The 18,624-nt window shown below is 36.6% G+C and overlaps 1 protein-coding gene across 10 annotated transcripts in view; it reads left to right on the top strand.

The window, feature by feature from the left end:
- Positions 1-18,624, top strand: part of COL24A1 (collagen type XXIV alpha 1 chain) — a 337,788-nt gene that overhangs the window by 111,898 nt on the left and 207,266 nt on the right. For 9 of the 10 annotated variants that reach the window (XR_004325201.1, XM_032494718.1, XM_032494720.1 and 6 more), the window contains 7 exons: positions 5,802-5,855; positions 7,846-7,890; positions 13,264-13,317; positions 13,394-13,438; positions 13,667-13,720; positions 13,981-14,034; positions 18,452-18,505. Coding sequence is in view for 9 of the 10 variants with exons in the window: in XM_032494718.1 (XP_032350609.1) it covers positions 5,802-5,855; positions 7,846-7,890; positions 13,264-13,317; positions 13,394-13,438; positions 13,667-13,720; positions 13,981-14,034; positions 18,452-18,505 (360 nt within the window). In the remaining variant the exon portion in view is untranslated. The remainder of the gene's footprint in view (positions 1-5,801; positions 5,856-7,845; positions 7,891-13,263; positions 13,318-13,393; positions 13,439-13,666; positions 13,721-13,980; positions 14,035-18,451; positions 18,506-18,624) is intronic. The other variant, XM_032494719.1, reaches the window with a different exon arrangement.

The raw sequence follows: 18,624 nt of genomic DNA, 5'->3' as shown, positions 1-18,624 counted from the left end.
AATGTATTTTCTGGATTCTACTTTATTGGGTGGAATCTGTGGTCAATATGTTTGGCTAACTATAGCTTGACAAGAGCCCAGGCCTTTGAAGTAGAACCACCCACAAGGTTGGGACGGTTACTGAGAAGAGGAACACGCAGTGAATTTGGTAACTTTGGGGAAGTCCAGGCAGAGCATGATTTCACAGAGGTATGACACCCGCAAGTGGGAATTCAGGCAGGCATTTATTTTCAGGGTGGGTAATGTGAGGGAAAACTCGAGAGTCTTGTACGTTATCAAATCAGGAATGTGAAAGTGTGGGTGCAAATATGGCAGTGAGGTTGGGCTTGGGCTTAGGGGCTGTGTTCTCTATGTGGGGAGGGGCAAGGATAAGGGAGGGCCCTTATGACTGCGGGATAGAATGTAAGGTTGTGTAGCAAAACTGATTCTTCAACATGAGAATAAGGCAGATTCCAGTTCTCAGAACTGGAGTACAAGGTGCTAATCCTTCTTTAAGAACAAGGCAGGAGCTTGAGTGTGAGAACTGAGGCCCAGATCATACCTAGCTGGGTTAACAGTAAGCCTGACTTGACGCTGAATCTCCAAGAATTTGGTTAGAACTCCTTAAATTCTTACCTAAACTTAAAATTAATCTCAACTGTCAGGACATAGTTGACCGTTGAAGTGTGGATCAAATTGTCCTACCTGTAAGGAGAAGAAAGGCCTGGGGCTGGAGGATCTGCGTTTAAGGTGACTGACTCACTGGCTGGCCAAGTTGGTGGGAAGCCTCATTTCCTCCCTGTGGGGAACTCTCCACATGGCAACTTGGGTGTCTTCACAACGTAGCTGTTGGCTTCCACCAGAGCAAGTGGTCTGTGAGAGCAAAGTAAAAGGCGTAGTACTTTTTATGACTTATCCTTAGAAGACACACCCTGTCTGTTCTATATTCTTCTAGTCACATATGTCAGCCAGGATTCAAAGTGGGAAGGGACTGCACAAGGGTATTAACACCAGGAAGTGAGAATCGTGAGGGTCCATCTTTGAGACTGGCTACCAAAGTATTTTAATAATGTTCGAGCCTCAGAAAAAATTATTCTCCGCATCTCTTGCCTGTATCTTCATATCTGAATGCCATGGTTTTTTCCTTTTTTGGGGGGTAATTTATTTTATTTATTTATTTATCTTTAAAAGTGGTACTGGGATCAAACCCAGGACCTTGTGCATATTAAGCACTTGCTCTAGTGCTTGAGCTATACCCTTGCCCCCTGAATACTATGAAGTTTTGTAGGTGGTACCACTGCCAAGGTTAAGAAACTGCTTGAGATTGTGATGAGGATTTGAGTGGGCAGTAGAAGCAGTTAGGTAAGAAGATGAATTTAACTTGTCTAATTCTCCTTTCAGCATGAATCCAATAGAATCTGTGTAATTAAGTACTGTTTTCCTAGTAATGCAAAGCTTCTGTTTTCTTGCTTCTCTTTGTGTTCTGTTTTATGGTTTCAGAGGCAGTGCAATATTTGCAAGAGCTACACCCAGAGACTGAGAAACATTTTTCATTATTGAATAATTCATGTTACTCTTAAATTTCTATTTCATAGATATGGACACAAAATTTATGAGGCATGATAAAAATTGTTTGCATTGGCAACTAGATGCATAGGAAATGCTAGAATGATGATTTTTTAAAATATAGGTACTTATATTAAAAAATTTAAATGTAAATTTTTAAATCTATTTAACTAATATTGATAATTCATTAATTATAATTTGCAATAGAAAATAAAAGTAGAAAATCCTCAAAGAGACTGTTCACTTAAATTTTTAAAATCTGGAAACAGTGTGACTAGTCGTACATTGAGCATTACCACACAGGAAAATTTGCAAACAGGACTTTATGTTTTCTCTATTTAAAAGTAGATTTAATTAAAAATACCACAAACTTAGTAGCTTAAAATAACACCCATTTATTATCTGACAATCTTCGTAGGTCAGCAGTCCAGGTACTGCTTCTGCTCAGGGTCTTCTCAGAGTCATAAGGCTGCAGCCACAGTGTCAGCTGCTGCATTATCAGCTGAAGGCTTGGCTGGAGAAGAGTCCACTTCCCAGCTCATTCAGGTTGTGAGGAGAATTCATTTCCTTGAGGTGGTAGAACTGAAGGCACTGGCTTTTTGCTGACTTTTGGCAGCAGCCCACCTTCAGGTCCCTTGGACTGCCCACAGTTCCTGGAGATCCCCCACAGTTCCCTGCCATGTGGGCATCTCCAACCAGCTGCTTATTTCATCAAGCTCACAAGGGAAGCCTCTAGCTCCAGGCTCTTGGAAGGTGGACTCTTACATAGTATAACATAGTCACATGAGTGAATCCCATCACCTTTCTCTATTCTGTTTGTTAGAAGAAGCAAGTCATAGTCCCACCACACTCAAAGGGAGGGCGTCATACAAAGGTGTGAACACCAGGAGGTAGGAGTCATTAGGAGTCACCTCAAAGTCTGTCCACTTCACTGATCAAACAGTGGAAATGAGCAATAAAATTATTCACAACTTGAAAAGATCAAACGAAATCCCTGATATGCCATATTCTTTACAAAGTAGACTTTTATAGCGGGTCAAAACACTGAAAATGTGAAAAAGAATTATGTTCACAGAAGCAGCAGAGCAACTCTGGCATGCCCGTTAGAAGACAATTAGTAAACGAAATTAGCAAGCTGGACAAAAAGCTAAGAGGCTCAAGCTTTCCTGTGGTTGGTAGTTCTGGCAAATGGCCATTGCACCCTTTGGTAGTATGAAGGTATTCCAGGAGAGCACAATTTGATTTCAAATTAGTAGTTATAATTTTCAACTAAGTAAATATGAGAGAAAATTTAGTATTTCATTTTGCAACAAATTCTTTCAAGTGAAGAAAGAAACTGTTGAAACTGTCTTTTGTATTCTAAGTTCAAAGGCAAAATGTTTTGTCACTGTTCTGTATTTCACAACCAATCTTTAAGGTCATTTTTTTGACAATGAAGATGTATGACTGCTAGCCTTTAGGTTCATTTTATCAAAGGAACACAGAACTTTCCCTGCATTAAAAAACAAACAAAAAAATCATGCATGTAGTTACCAGAATTGAATAGCAGTGAACAAGCAATGACATATTCAACAACATAAAACACTGGCATGATGTTCTTCAAAAGAAAATAAATACCCAATATATAGCCAGATATAATGATGCTTTTCGTGGCATGAACTGTACTATATTGAATAAAACAAGAAAATCTAGATGTCATAGGAATTACTTCAAATACTGATGACACAATGGTTAACATGTAAGATGGATAAAAACAATAAAACAAATGATCTCTAGCTAGAATAGAGAAGTAAAAATGAAATGAAATGTTTAATGGGTGGTAAAGTGAAAGGAGAAAGAATGCATAAATTTCTTTGAAGTAGATATTACTCAGTTCAGCTAAATCGTTTCAGGAGCAAAGTCAAGTTGAACAGCTAATGTTTATTACACGTATTGTTGAACTACCAGAAGAAGAGGAAGTTGAAATTAATAAGTACTTATTTCGTTGGTTTTATGCTTGTTGTAGAAAATTTAGGCTTTGTGATAAGAGGAGAAATAATCACAGTTCTCTGTCTTCTGCCCTCTTCCTCTCCTCGTGGGGAGACAGCACTAGTTTTGTGGGAGGCTGAGCTGGAGAGCAGCTCCAGCCACTGGATGAGGGTGGAGGGGCCAGTCGGTCCCAAACAGCACATCCTCCAGGCAATCCGGAGTGGTCCCCAAAGATGTTTTCAGCAATTCAGCTCCTGTTCAGACTGCTTATTTCTTTGTTTTTTAAGAAAAAATTTTATTGAGATTTAATTTACATACTATGAAATTCACCCCTTTAAAGTGTACAAATCAGTGGTTATTAGTATGTTCACAGACTTGTGCAGCCATTACACTATCTAATTTTAGAGCATTTTCATCACCTCAGAAAGAAACCCAGTACCCATAAGCAGTCACTCCCCAGTTCTTTGCCACATCATCAGCCCTAGGCAACTACTAATCTACTTTCTATCTCTGAATGTGCCTATTACGGACGTTCACGTTAATGGAATCATGCAATGTGCCCCCCGCCCCCAGTTCTTTATTATTTCACTGACGTTTCTGGAAAACCTTATGATCTATCTAAAAAATCAATCATCTCTTATGTTTCAGATTTATTACAGTATTTTTCTTCTACTTTTTCCATTACCTGTGCATCATAAATACTTTCAAATACCCATATTAACTCATGCTGAACAGAATGATGTACTGCAGATTTTTGAGCTTGTTGACAACAGGATTTGACTTCTAAGGACAGTCAAAGCAAAATGCCTGCCTGAACTTCAACTGACTTTGAAGAGGGTATGGCTGCAATATGTTTGACTACACAGATGGTTTTTGCATTGTCCTCTGATTACAAAGTAAGAGAAACTGCTTCTAGTACGAGTTAACTATGTCTTAGAAACATCATAATTTTTTCCATTGTTAAACCATCCTTTAAACTTAGCCCATTCATGTTTGTACTAGTGAACCAGTGATTTTTGGCAATCTGTTAAACATATAGTATTTAATACTGGCTGACTTGCCTAAATAAAAGATTTAAGAATCTAATAATATACTTTTATTTTTGTTAATCATAAATTTTTAAAGTCAAAGTGTTGATAATAAGTCTTATAAATCATTTTGTGAAATAGCCTTTTCAGAAGTGAGCTTTATGGGGAAGGGTATAGTTCAGTGGTAGAGCGCGTGCATAGCATGCCTGAGATCCTGGGTTCAATCCCTAGTACTGCCATTAACTAAATAAACAAACAAACAAACAAGTCTAATTCCCTCCTCCCCCCCCAAAAAAAACCCACAAATAAATTCTTAAATAAAGAAGTGAGCTATTTAAAGTTGATAAACTCAGTGGTAAATCTCCAGAGAAAAACTTTAGCATATAAAGTAGGAGTAACTGAGTACTTGAGTTATTTTATGATAGAATTTATACTTAAAAAGTCTGTTAGTTTACTATGCTTCATACTTTTACAATGGAGAATTCTCAATGGGCATTTGGAAAGCTTAATCTTCAGTGGCACCACATTTTTGTATTTATAATATTTATGTGCATTATTGCTTTCCTTAAATGGTTCTTTTGCATGTTGTATCATATCTTGAGTTGATGAATTAAAGTATTCCATATAGCATAGTTGAAAAATTACTGACTCTTCAATCAGACTGCCTCCATTCAGGTCTCAGACCCACCCATCACTAGTGGGTGCAAATGACTTACGAAACTCTGTGAGCTTTACTTTCCTCAACAACAAAATGAAGATATTAGTACTCATTGATTTGACCTGCTGTGAAGATGAAATGAGGTAGAATGTATATGGTAATGTGTATAAAGCCCTTAGCACGTGGTAAGTGTGCTAAGCACCTGCTCAGTATTATTAGTCACTTCATTGTCTGTGGTGTGTGTATAGCAACAGCATGAAATAGTGGTCATAGCTAATGGATTGGTCAGCTGGAAATCTTGGTTATGTTTCCTCTCATTCAGTGATTCTTTAAATAACAATGAACAAATTTCTATTTTCTCCAACTTAGCTTTCTGTATATATTCTGTGGCATGTAAAAGAATTTTTATAACATATAGAAATATTGTAACTAAAATCAATGAAGTTTTATGCAAAACAAATACACATGTTTGTTGCACTACAATTTATAAGTTAAGAAATAAATATTTCCTATTACTAAGTTCCTTATTAGAGAACACAGCAAAAGTGAATTCTTTATCTGTTTTGGTTTTAACAGCATTTCTTTCTCTTTCCTTGGGCCAGGGTTTTCCAGGTGACTTTGGAGACAGAGGCCCTGCTGGTCCTGATGGCAGTCCTGTGAGTAAATTGCAATGGTCCTCGCCTTGCAGCCTAACATCACTGGGACCCCATAGCAGCTGTACTTGCCACTCTCATTACCACATTCCTGACAAGCACCCTCGGCCAGACAGTTTCTATACCACAGTGCACATTCCAGTTTTTGATTTCATGACATGAGGAATAAGATGAAAGTGTTATAAACTCTGCCTTGAGATGCAATTGTTAAAATTTAATTATTTTGATCATGTTAAAACATGACCAATTAGGTAAAATATTAGAAGTATTAGAAGTATACAATCACAGTATTGACTTGTATATGTGGGGGGTGGGGGTGGGTAGAAAAGAAGCCTTTTATGTGTATCAAGGTACTAATTAATAAGCTTCATGCAAAACTTGTGCATTTGGTGTTTGCTCTTTTTGGATTCAAATCCGTCATCGATCTACCTTACTTTTGAGTATTTTATAAAGAAATCTTATTTTGGGGGACTGATTAGATATCTATGTTCAGATTGGGGAGTTACAGTTCTAACATTAGTTTAATTATATTATCAAAGAATGATGATGGATTGCTGCTTTTTGACACTAGGTAGAAATACTTTCACCTTTTGCCTTCAAAATATAGCTATCCCCCAGTCTGTGTCATGCACACGTTTTTTTCATGAGATTTTTTAAAGTGAATTAGAATCAACCACTAAATCCTTGTAACCTAAATTAGGAATAGTTCCTATATTTAGACATATGTAAATTATTAGCATTTATGCTTAAAATGAAGTGTTTGAAAATAATTTTTTTATTTCTTTTTCTAAATTATAACTATATTAGCTTATTTAGTGAATTTAGCCAAAGTTTTATTTGTTATAAGGCTTGGAAGATACATGAAGAGTAGAACTGATATCCAAACAAATTGTTAAAAACTTGGATGATGTCTTAAGTAGAATGTTTACCATCTTTTACCCATGATTCTGGGGATCTTTCCATTTCAAGCATAATTAAGTTAAGCAGTATTTACATTTTTCTTTAATACCATTTCTGTCCTTGCATACCTAGTGTGAAGCCATCTTATTTAATTTTTTGTCAATTATGCATGAAGTTTGTTATGCTTCGACTACTACGGCATTTAAAACTTTTTTTTTTTGCAATCTGCATTTTATTTAAAATATAATACTTCTTGAAGAGTATTTTGAGCTTTTAAAATCGTTAGAATGGGAGAATAAACTGGACATTTTCAGTTTATTGGTTTTTAATTCTCTGTTTTTTCCTATGTCTTTGTTTCAAAAAAGAATTTGAAATTCAGAAAAAAAGAGGAGAATCAATTCTTATACTTTGTACCATGTAAATGATGCAACACTGACTTGAAATGGATTAGGAATTAATCACAGAGACTGTGACAATGAGTTCAAAAGACCATCACAAAGACCCACCACAAATCAACTGGAAAAAATAATATAATTTAAAATTCCATACAAATAATTTAACAATGTTGGTAGTCTCTTACATATGTATAGGGCTTTATGAGAAATTTCAAAACCTTTTGTATATTTGACTGTTTTAATTGTGATCTTACAAAATGAAAACAAATATTATTATTATTTTATAAATGAGAAATTTTTAAATGATGTACTTCAGAAGAACTGATAGTGCTTTAAATGACATGAAAATGTTCTTATAACCCTACATGTTTTTATTACTACGTCTGGGCTATATGTCTATAATGCTGAGTATTAATGGGATTTACTTTCTTTACTAGATGCCTAGGAGGCATAGAGAAATCTACATGCTAGGCTAGCATCCAAAAGCACGGAGCCAAGGGCACTTTTAAAGATGTTAAGCTGTTACCAGAGTTTGGACTTCTTAGGATGCATAACAGTAGGAAAGTTTCAGAAGTTAGCTATGAAAGATGGAAAAATTTGGTATATTTTTTTCCTAGAAATTCTTGTCTTCATCTTTAGAAAATGCTCTTAGTAATTTGGAGTCACATTTAACGCACTTTGCATGTTCTTTTACGCAGGGCCTTGTAGGCGGCGTCGGTCCTCCGGGGTTTCCTGGGCTTAGAGTGAGTATCAAGTATCACCCTTCTTACAAAATATTTTTGTGTGTGTTTATATTTGTTAGATGTGTTTTAAAAACTTAAAAAAAAAAAAAAGAAATTTTAGTGTCATTGTTGACTATCAGCCTTGCTCACATGTATTTTCCCATCAGACATGCAAATTAAACCAGTAGTCTGAATCTAAAAATTAATTTTACTTTATAAGCTAAAGTAACAAATTTCTGCCGGTTGGTGTATATACGTATTTGTCCGTTTCATTAAAGGATACTTAATCGAGACTCCGTTTCTTCAAAAATGTAAGACATAGGGCAGCCACTTCTTTCCTTTGAAGTAGTCTTTCCTGCCATCTGTCTAGAGAGACACAGATAAGGCTGAACAAAAGCATATGGTAACTGTAGGCTTTACTTATGAAATAAAATTGAATAAATGGTTAGGAAAACCATCCTGAGCAAAAGGTAGGAGCTGGGCTTCAATGCCATTAAACATTTTAATACCTCATTTATTTATTAGACTTTTTAAAAGTGACTGTATTATTTGTTCACTTAATCAGTTTTTATACAGTGAATTCAACTCCATTTCATTGGAGTTTCTGATGTCAGCAAAGCACAGCTTAGTAAAAGCAATTCTGTGGAGGCCAAAACAGTGTAGTCCAGCTATGTCATTCTCTGATACATATTTTATTATTCATTGGAGTGAACGGACTGCTACTTTGGATGTATCTTCGTAAATATGTTTCTCTCATCCAAGCTTATGGTTCATGACAGGCATATAAATTACAGGTATTTTATATAAATTTAGAGCCATATGCTTGAACATTGAGCTGAGCTAAAGGCAAGACTGACATATTTTTATTCAGTGTAAGGAGCCTAACGAAAACAGAATCTTAAAAGCAGACTATTTCTATTCGTATAAAAGTAGGATGGCCATGTTTAGAGGTAGGGTTTTCCTTAAAAATCGATTTAGAGCTTGCTGTAATAAAGTAGGTCATTAAGACTCCAGAGTTTGATGCCATAAATCATAGCTACAATATTTTTAGCTTGAACTTGAACACAGTTCTTCTGACTCCATATTTAATGTTCTTTCCCCACCTTAACTGCCCCAAGGCAGAAGGTGGCAGCTTAGCCAAAGGAATGAGTCAGGAGTTCAGTTATTGGAACTATGGTAAAAATCAGCATAGCGAGTTTTAATTTGCCCCTGTCAGATGACATGAGTTAGAAATTAAGCTCAAAAACCTGCATAAGTCTAATAAGACATTTAAGCATTTCTCTTGTATAATAATATTAGTGTAGTAATTATAATAAAATTAGCAATAATAGCTCACTTTTATTTAGTATTTTCTGTGTGCTAGTCACAAGGGTTATGTCATTTAATTCTCAGAACAGCTTAAGACCACTGAACTGGTAAGTTGAGCCCAGAGTTGAAGCCAGGTGATAAATATCTGGAGTCCAAAACTCCACCCATTGTGCTATGCCACCTCCTTCAAACTTATATTACCTTCAAATGTACACTGCCTCTCTTAAAAGAGTTCTTTAGACTTCATGAGGAGCTCTATGTGAAGGTGCAACCCAAAGGGTCAACTTCTTCTCAGAGCTTAGTATAGGACTGAACCTGTCAGTGGCAGTCAGTGTCCTGATCAATGGGGAGAGAAAGGAAACAGGGAAGGGAGCTGGACTCCAAAGACACTCTTTGTGCATTCTTCATTTAACCCATCAACATTAAGTTGGTTAGCTCCAAAGTTTCTGTTATTATGCTTAGGACTGAGCCCCAGATTGTTAACATGGCCCAAGATGTCCGGACTTCTGGTTCTGATCTGCACCTTGAGAGCGTCCTCTGTGCGCCAGCAGAGCTGTTCATTCTCAAGTGCTGTGCAGCCTCCTGCCGCGTGGCCTTTGCCCTCGTTTGTCTGCCTGAAACACTTGCCTTTTCTGTCTAATACTTAACTCTTACTCATCTTTCAGTTCCAGGACTGAGCACAGTGCCTGACACATAATAATGCTCAGTACAAATAACTGGGTTTTCTGCCCTTTCTCTTTCTTCACTCACCCTTTGGTATGTGGGAAGAGATCCTCCAGAAGTGAGAATGGCTAATGGCACTACACTCGTCTAGTCCTTGGCTCTTCTACAGTGATAGAGATGGTACTTTTCAAAGTACTATCATGTGTATCTCAGTTGTAAAGTAGATCAAACAGGTGTCACTTCCTCCATTCTACATTTGTTAAAATGTTTAATCAAAACAATGTGAGCACCTTCTATGTGTCGAATGCTGAACTAGATGCTAAGTCTAAAAATATGAACAACATTATAATCTAGTGGTGACATCATACAATATGATTATTGCTAGAATGGGCTCAAGCAAACCCACTGGGAAGGGAGCAGCTTGCGTTATCTCAGGGTCAGGGTCGGCTTCACAAAGGAGATGTCTTTTGAGCTGTTGTGAAGATTGTGTGTGAGCAGGATGGACTGGAAAAGGGAAAAGGGCTTGTAAGCAAAAGAGTGCTGTATTCAAATGCACAGAAGAGGGGAAAAATGGATGTTTGGGAAATGAGTAGTGAAATTATAGCCTAGAAGTATGGCAGGATGGGAGTGGAATGGAAGGAGGTGAGGTTTTGAAGACAATCAGGAAAGATTGTCTAGAACTTTTATATGTCATGGTAAACAGTTGATTTGCCCAGAACTGCAGCTTCCGCTTTATCTCTCAGGGGTTCCCTTCCAGCAAGTAGTTTCTGATAACAGATGATAATTTTTCCTAAATTATTTTTTCCATGCGGTTGATCGTTACTGTCATTTGCTTTCCTAATTAATGACAGTAATTATCACCTGTGAGTGTGGGTGGGCGTGGTTGAAAAAAGTCCGGTATAGAATTCACCATCTTTTCCACGATATGTTCCGCTGTATGAACTGTAATTGGCCAGTGGCTCTGCTGCGTTTGGATAAGGAACCTGCCCCGGGTCCCTCTATTTCTCTGACTGACTTTGACTCAGAGGTGCTCCATTACTTCCGGCTGCAGGGGAGGCTCTTCTGCCTCTGCCGCTAAGTCCCAGGCACCCTCAGCTGAGCTCCCATGAATGAAGTTGCTCCTTCTGTCTGCTGCATCTTCTCAAGGAAGAGAAGCGTGGAGGCAGGGGTGCTGAAGAACCTTCAGGTTATCTTGGTGGAACTGAAAACTGCTCTTCCCCCATCAGGGACTGCTTTCAGAAGGCTATAGGTTTGCAGGAGTAGGATTTTCCACACAACTTGTGACATGTCACAAAACGTTCGATGTTTCTCAGAAATCTCTATACTCAAACCATTTTACTTTTCAGTTCTCTATTTTTCTAAGTCCTTTATAATGAATGTTTTTTAATATCTCCTGAAACTTACTATTCTGTGATTTTTCTTTCAGAGTCACTAAAAAGTAAAATAGAATGTTGTACATACAGAGTAGTTCATCTGAAGATATCAGACAATGTGCAGTAATATATTTACTGAAAAAAAATTAAGGATATTGTATTGTCTATAGAAAAAAAGCAATAGGACAATAAAGAAATGTTTGTATGATATTCCTTTCCATTCCTTACATGGATTATTGCTGCATAATTTCCAAACAGAGATGTATTTTTTAAACTACCAAAAGTTTTAAAGCTATGAACTTTGAATAAACTACAATAATTATAAGAATAATTATTTCCTATTGACAGAATTTGTCAATGATGTATTAATATTGCGTATCTGTTTATTAAGTTGGAAAGTATTACTCTGCCTCTCACAGTCTCATATTTCAGGATTAAACATGTTGGACACAGTTATATTTCACAGACTTTAGGACTCACCTCAAAGTAAAGATGTCATATTTTCCATTCTAAAATCCATAGTGTATGGATGTGGACTGTTAGAAATGCTGTGTTATGTCAGGAGGTAAAGCTCTAGACTAAATCACTGTTTTAAATTTATTTTCAAAGTTGATTATTTCCTCCAGAATTCATCCCATACTTTATTTCAAAGCTATTATGTGCTGGCTATCATGTTGGGTCTGGGAAATTAAAAAAAAAAATGACTAAAACATTCTTCTACTCTAACAGAATACACAGACTAGGAAGACAGAAAAAAAAAAAAAAAACACACACAACAGTGCAATATACTCAGTTCTGTAGTAGAAGGGAATTCCTGTAGTGGTAACTATATCTTCAAAGGCTTGGAGCCTGTGATAAAGGAGAATATGTTCAGAGAACAAAAAAACAGTCCATTGTGTCTAGAATGTCAGATTTGGAAGAGGGCGAAGTAAAAGTGGATGTAGGACAAATGGGAGGAGATGAGACTGAATGGAAATGGAAACCTGATAGTAGGGACCCGGGATGCTATTCTGAGAAATTTGGATTATAACTAAAAGAGGCAACACTTCAGTGTTGTCACAAATATACTTTTAAAAGTTCCTTAACATTTGGAAACCATTAAAGCATCTTGGTCTTTGAGGATGAAGGTGATGTGTTAGCCGGGCACAGAGAGGTGGCAAGAGGAAGCAGGAAAATGAAGGCACCAGTGACACAAGATTTAAATGATCCCCAGATCATCAAAATATTTCCACTGTTTTGCCAAATTTTACTTTCAAAAACACTCTTAGTTGCTATTGTCCTTTGTATTCTAAGATGACATACTGAAGCTTTTCCAAGTCTGTGGCTTGCAGGAGATGATAGTGGTTGTTAATATTTCTGAGTAATCTTGCATTGGAGCATTAAACTGAAAACCTTGCCACTGGTGGCTGTGTCTTTTTCATATTTGTTTCCTCAACACCACTATCATGTTTGGTACCTCTTACGCTCAATAAATGTTAAATGATAAATGAATGCGAGAAACCCAAGAGTAGAGACCTTTGCTCACTACTCAGTTTGTCCCTGAAATTGTGGTAAATTTTATCCTTCTGCACATTTTAAATCATGAAATTAAATCATTGGAATTCCTGGCACATAAAGCTGCCCAATGAATACTTGCCGAATAAATGGGTGAAAGAAAAAAATCCAAGACAATCAATTGAAGAATTTATTGAGTACTTCCTGGGAGCATGGCACTGAAATACTTCCCCTATCTTCAAGATACTATCCAGCTGGAGAAATAGTTCAACATAGATGGCATGGACGGCAAGTATTACAGGAACTCAGGGAAGGGAAGGGTCCTTGTGGACTGGGTTAGTATGAGTAGGCTTCAGGAAATAGGGTAGACCTCACTGAAGTTTGAATGACTGGTGTAATTTATAAACGTGAAGAGGAAAAGAATGTTGAAGATCAAGGCATGTGTGGGAGCTTCGTGAGGTGAACCCCTCTAGGTTAATTAATCAATCAAGTTTATTTACTATGTTCTCTTATCATAGTGGATGCTTGAAGGCATTTCTTTCTTACTGCTTTTCAGGGCAGCGTTGGCCCTGTGGGACCAGCTGGACCTTCTGGAATCCCTGGCCCAGTGGTATGTTTCTGTTTGCACAATGTATATTTCACTTTAATTTCTCTGTGATGTCACAAAGTATCACTTTCTTTTTTAGGGTCTTTCAGGGAATAAGGGCCTACCTGGAATCAAAGGTGATAAGGTGATTTAAATATTTACATTGTCATAGAGATAATTTCTTCTCACATCAATTTTTTTGAGTCAACACAACTTATAAAATATTTTTTAAAGACAGAATCTAATCTGTGTTATTAATTATAGAACTTAGAAGTAGGAAAAATAGAGAAATTATTCTTAGCTAGTATTTGCTTTCTCATGGTATTGCCACATTTGCACTGCTTAAGTGTCTGTATGAATTTGTGCTCTCCAGGGTGAACAAGGCGTTGCAGGAGAACCAGGAGAACTGGGCTATCCTGGAGACAAGGTAATGGTTTTACCACTGATTTTTTATAAATACAAAAAATGTCAGAGACAATGCACAAATTCTTTAAAAGGAAAGGAGTACTCATTATTTTAATCATGTATTTTATTACAGTATGGTATCCATTTGGTTTTACGTGTCTTTTATTTTCTCAGCTTTTTAAAGAATAAATCCATAAATGTTTTAGTAGTTGGTAAATGGAGGCATATCTGCCTTCTGTGGTATAACAGCTTTTCTTGTCCCTGTATTATTCTCCTTTTTAGGGTGCTGTGGGTTTTCCAGGACCACCAGGGATGAGAGGAAAGCCAGGACCTTCAGTAGGTTTGAACTTCTGCTTTGCTCTTCCTGATTAATAGACTGCACACCATGGCATGGGTCTTCATTCTTGCTGGTGTTAGTGGACTGGGAGAAGTGGGGTGTAAGTCTACCAGTGTGGCATTTTCTCTCCAGTTCGAGAATACAGCTAATCCTTGAAGTCTTCAGCTCACATTCCATGGATTATTGGGCCTTACCCTCCTCACCCCCTCTCCCCAGTCCAAAGCCAAATTTCTGCGAGCCTTCAAGATCTTGGCCGATCTTTTATAGACAGTATTTAAACTATGCAGTGGGCTTTTAAGCCAAAAAATACAAAGCACCTTAAATAATATTTTAATTTTTCCAAACATCTGCCTCATTAAGAAAACATTGTGAAGAAAAGATAATAGGTCACACTCTTATGGGCCCAAATATTCTAGTTCCTTGCCTTTTTTAAATCTTTGAGTATCAATTGATTGAAATAAGAGGACACCATGTATTGGAGTTAACATGAAACTCAACAAATTATAAAACTAAAATCACTGAATAATTAAAAACAAATTTAAATGAGAAGATTAAAACATGAGTGAAAAGTATGTATCTAGTGGGAGAGGGTGGAGCGCAAGTGGTGGAGTGCACGCTTAGCATGCATGGGGTCCTGGGTTCGACCCCCAGTACCTCCACTGAAAAACCAAATAAATCAACCTAATTACCTCCCCTTTGAAAAAAAATCTCTGTATAAAGTCTATATATATTTACAAAGGTATATATCTGCATATTAAAAAATCATAATAATTATTATAGCTAACATTTACTGAGTGTTTACAATATGCCAGACACTATTCTAAGGTGTATACCTCTAATTTAATCCTTAAAACAATCACGTAAAGTTGGTATTATTATTATTCCTATTTTATAGGTTAGGAAAACCGGGACACAGAGTTTTAATACTTTCTCAGGAGCCTGGACTGACTTAGTAAGCACCGGGGAAAGTCCAGACCATCACATAGGTCGGAGCCCACACACTTAGCCACTGTGTCATAGTGTTTTAGATTTAATATTTTAAGATTATTTTAGGATTTTAATATCGATTACAACTCTAGGATGGTGAGGGTGATTGTAGATACAAAAAATTAGATACAAAGTTATAAATGTATTAATACAACATTATGAGAGTGTTGTTTTCCTGAGCAATTCATCGTGTTCCCTCTAACTCCACCCTTTCATCTTTGGATTGTTTATTTTTGCATAAAAGGAAGCAGCGTTGAGTTACATAACTTTATACACCCAATTCTTCATGACCTCTAGCAGTGACAGCATTCCGTACACATCTCTCAGGAATTGTTTAATCCAAAGAACAGTTGTTGGCATCTCTTCATCTAATGCCGTGTTGGTGGTGAGCTTTGCCTTTACTGGCTTTCACTCTGGGCTCAAGGAAATCCAGTCAGCTGTGTCCCCAGCCTTGTGCCCTGGACTTGAATCTCAGAAGGAGCATGAGAATAGGTCAAGCTAACAAAAGTCTTCTATTTTCCAAGGATGATTCTAAACCACTTAACAAGGACTCCCAATGTCTGCAGTGGTTGGCAAAACAAGACTCTTCTTACATCTTCATTTTTATAATGTGAGGGTTTTCTAACTTTTGATAATATTAAGAAGAAATAGTGTGACACATTTTCTAAGGCCAATACCAAGTAATAAATGGTATTATTCTTATGCTTTATAATTCCTTGAGAAAATTAGAGTCAAATATCATGCTTATATAAGGCAGGCCTTTTTAATGTCTCCCTTACTCTTTGATTCCATTTATATTGATAACACGTTTATTGGGGTAGGGGAGGGCGAACACTGATCTGAAAAACAGAGATGTAGACTTTAATTCCAGCCCTGATAGTGACCTGCTGTGGTCTTGGGCATTTAACCACCGTGGTACCCGGCTTCTCATGTTCAAAATGGGAGTTGGGCTATATCACATATCAGGTCCCTCTGTGACTCTTAAATGTTTTCCTCTCTTAGTAAAAATGCTTACCAGTATTTCTCTAGTCTAAGCTAAAGACAAGACAGAGAGCCTATGTCGCCTTTAACACATTGTCTTGAAACCTTTAATATGGTTTTTCCTGGAATCACTAGAAACTCTAATGTGGTTCTTTAAGGCAGTGATGCGGGGAGCATGAAATGGTGAGAGTGAGGCTTTTACTTGCTCTTATTATACCTTTGTGTACTAGTCTAATTTAAAAAAAAATTAATGTCAGAGGGTTTACTTTGGTAGGAGACAGTTGACTATTTTTTGTTTGTTTTATCAAATCTTTGAAAAATATATACTTTGGACTGAAGCTAGGGGAGAGACTTAGGAATTAATTTGTGAGATGGCCTTGCCTTCACATGCTCACTTTCTCACTTGTTTGTATCTTACTAATAGAAGAAATTGTAGATGTTTGACCTGGGGACCTTCCCTAGTTATGGAAGGAGACACCTGTTTAATGAAAAATTCCTCACACAGAATCAATAATCATATTAAAAATAAATTACACAAGTTAGTGCTTATCTAATCTTTTGTTTATTATCATGAAAAGAATGCCGAAGTTATAAGGATGTCTTATTTTATGTCTCCTACTTTTGGTTTTCTGTTACCTCATATGTTGCTGTTACTGATATTACTGGTTCCAAATGTATCTAAGTTGTAACATGAAAGAATGTTTTCAAGATAAAAGAACGTCCTAATCCAGCAGATTTCACCAGTCTGGAATATGGATGCTTTTACCCTGCAAGTATTTAAAAATTGGAGAGAACTACCAATCTCAAGTTGTTAAGAAATATTATTTCTTTTAAGAAGAGAAAACAGAGACAGTTATTATGTCCTTTCCACTTATTTTTGCTGGAAGTTTGCTGTCATTTATAGTTTCCTTAATCATTACTCAATTCTCTAAAAGTTACTTGAAAACTCAGTGTTTATAAAGGAGAGTTGATATTCATGGAAACATGCAATTGAAGTTTTTCAAAATGGAAGATCTTTCTGAAGAATGAATGAAATTATTCCACAATTTATGTTTTTAAATATTAGGTTGTCAGTGAACTTTTCTGAAAACAAAGGCCTAGGGTGCATATACTGTTTTTGCCTCAAGCTTGAAATTTAGCTTCTTGCTTGGATTTTGCCACCAGAGGGCATCAGAGAGCCCCATCCCGCTCTCTTTGAGGTACTTGTCATTTGAAGACTTCCCTAGTTACTGATTATGATGGACATGATTTCGTCTATTTAGGAGAACTTAAATGAACTTTTGTATAATATTTTATTACTTTTCTCTAGATTTGAGTGCAGTTGTTGTGCTATATACTGTTTAAGTCCAGATACTCTACCACCATATGAGAATAGATTTAGTACATATGGAAAATGCGTTACTTCTTGGAAAGTGGATAAGCCCATATTATATTTTGCAATTTTATGTATTCTTGCCCTACTTAGGTCAAATTCGAAGCTGAAATAGAAATTTAATATGACAGAAATAATGAATTCAATAGTTTTTATGAAAACAAGGATACCAGACTACTGGCCTTCCCTGTTCTGTCGTTCCATCTCTTGAGAGTATCGCCAGCCCTCTCCAGTTTCAGGCTTTTACCCACTTCCCTCTCCTCTGACCTTCCTCCCCAGCCCTTACTCCACATTGTTAATCTGGATGTCAGAAAATGGCTGCAGAGTTACACAAACCAAATCCTCAAAAGTTTAATTAACGGAGCCAAGCAATCTAGGAATTCCAGATATCATCTAGAAGATGAGAGAGGACGTGAAGAGAAGGACTGATGGTTATAAAACTGATTAACATTTAATGAGTACTTTCTATGTGCTAGACACGGTGCCCATCACTTTGCATTTATTGTCCTATTTAATCCTCACAATGACTCTGTAAGAATGTTGGTACTTTTATAATTCTTGTTTTATTGATGAGAAGACTGAGGCTTAGAGAGATTAAGCAACAAGGATTTAAATCCAGGTGATTCTTAAATCAGAATCTTAATTCTTATAGTTACCAGAGAGGAATTTTCAGAGACATTCTTAGGACTCTAGTTATTTGTGAAAGCAGTTCCTGATTTAGACTTCCCTACTTTATTACATCAAACTCCATCTTATCTCTGGGTAACACTCCCCCCCAACACACACACTTTTTTCCTTGATTTGATTTCCATTAATTTGTTTATTTCTCTAACCTTTAGGAGTAACTATATACACACACACACACACACAGATTTTATATAGTAAGTTTTCTATAGTGATGATGGTTAAGTCTTTCTGAATAGTCATTACAAGTTTGGATGTAATATATTGAGTGTTTGCTGGAAAGTCATTACAACTTTATGTAGCATAATATATTTAGTGCTTTTGGCTTACTATATGTTTCCTTTTTAAATTATATTTATTAATGTTTATACTTTGATTGCCCCCCATTTTAGGGCCAAACAGGTGACCCAGGACCCCAAGGAACATCTGGCCCTCCAGGACCAGAGGTAAAACATTGGTGGGAATGTAGTAAATTTAAATAAAAACCATAGAAATTAATCTTGATTAGTAAAATATGCTTTTACATAATAGCCTTAAGAAAGGTTCTCTTTAAAGTTAATATCTT

The sequence above is a fragment of the Camelus ferus genome, chromosome 13 (assembly GCF_009834535.1).
Source record: "Camelus ferus isolate YT-003-E chromosome 13, BCGSAC_Cfer_1.0, whole genome shotgun sequence".
NCBI lineage: Eukaryota > Metazoa > Chordata > Mammalia > Artiodactyla > Camelidae > Camelus > Camelus ferus.
Note: the sequence above shows the minus strand (reverse complement) of the source record. Positions and strands in the feature narration are given on the sequence as shown.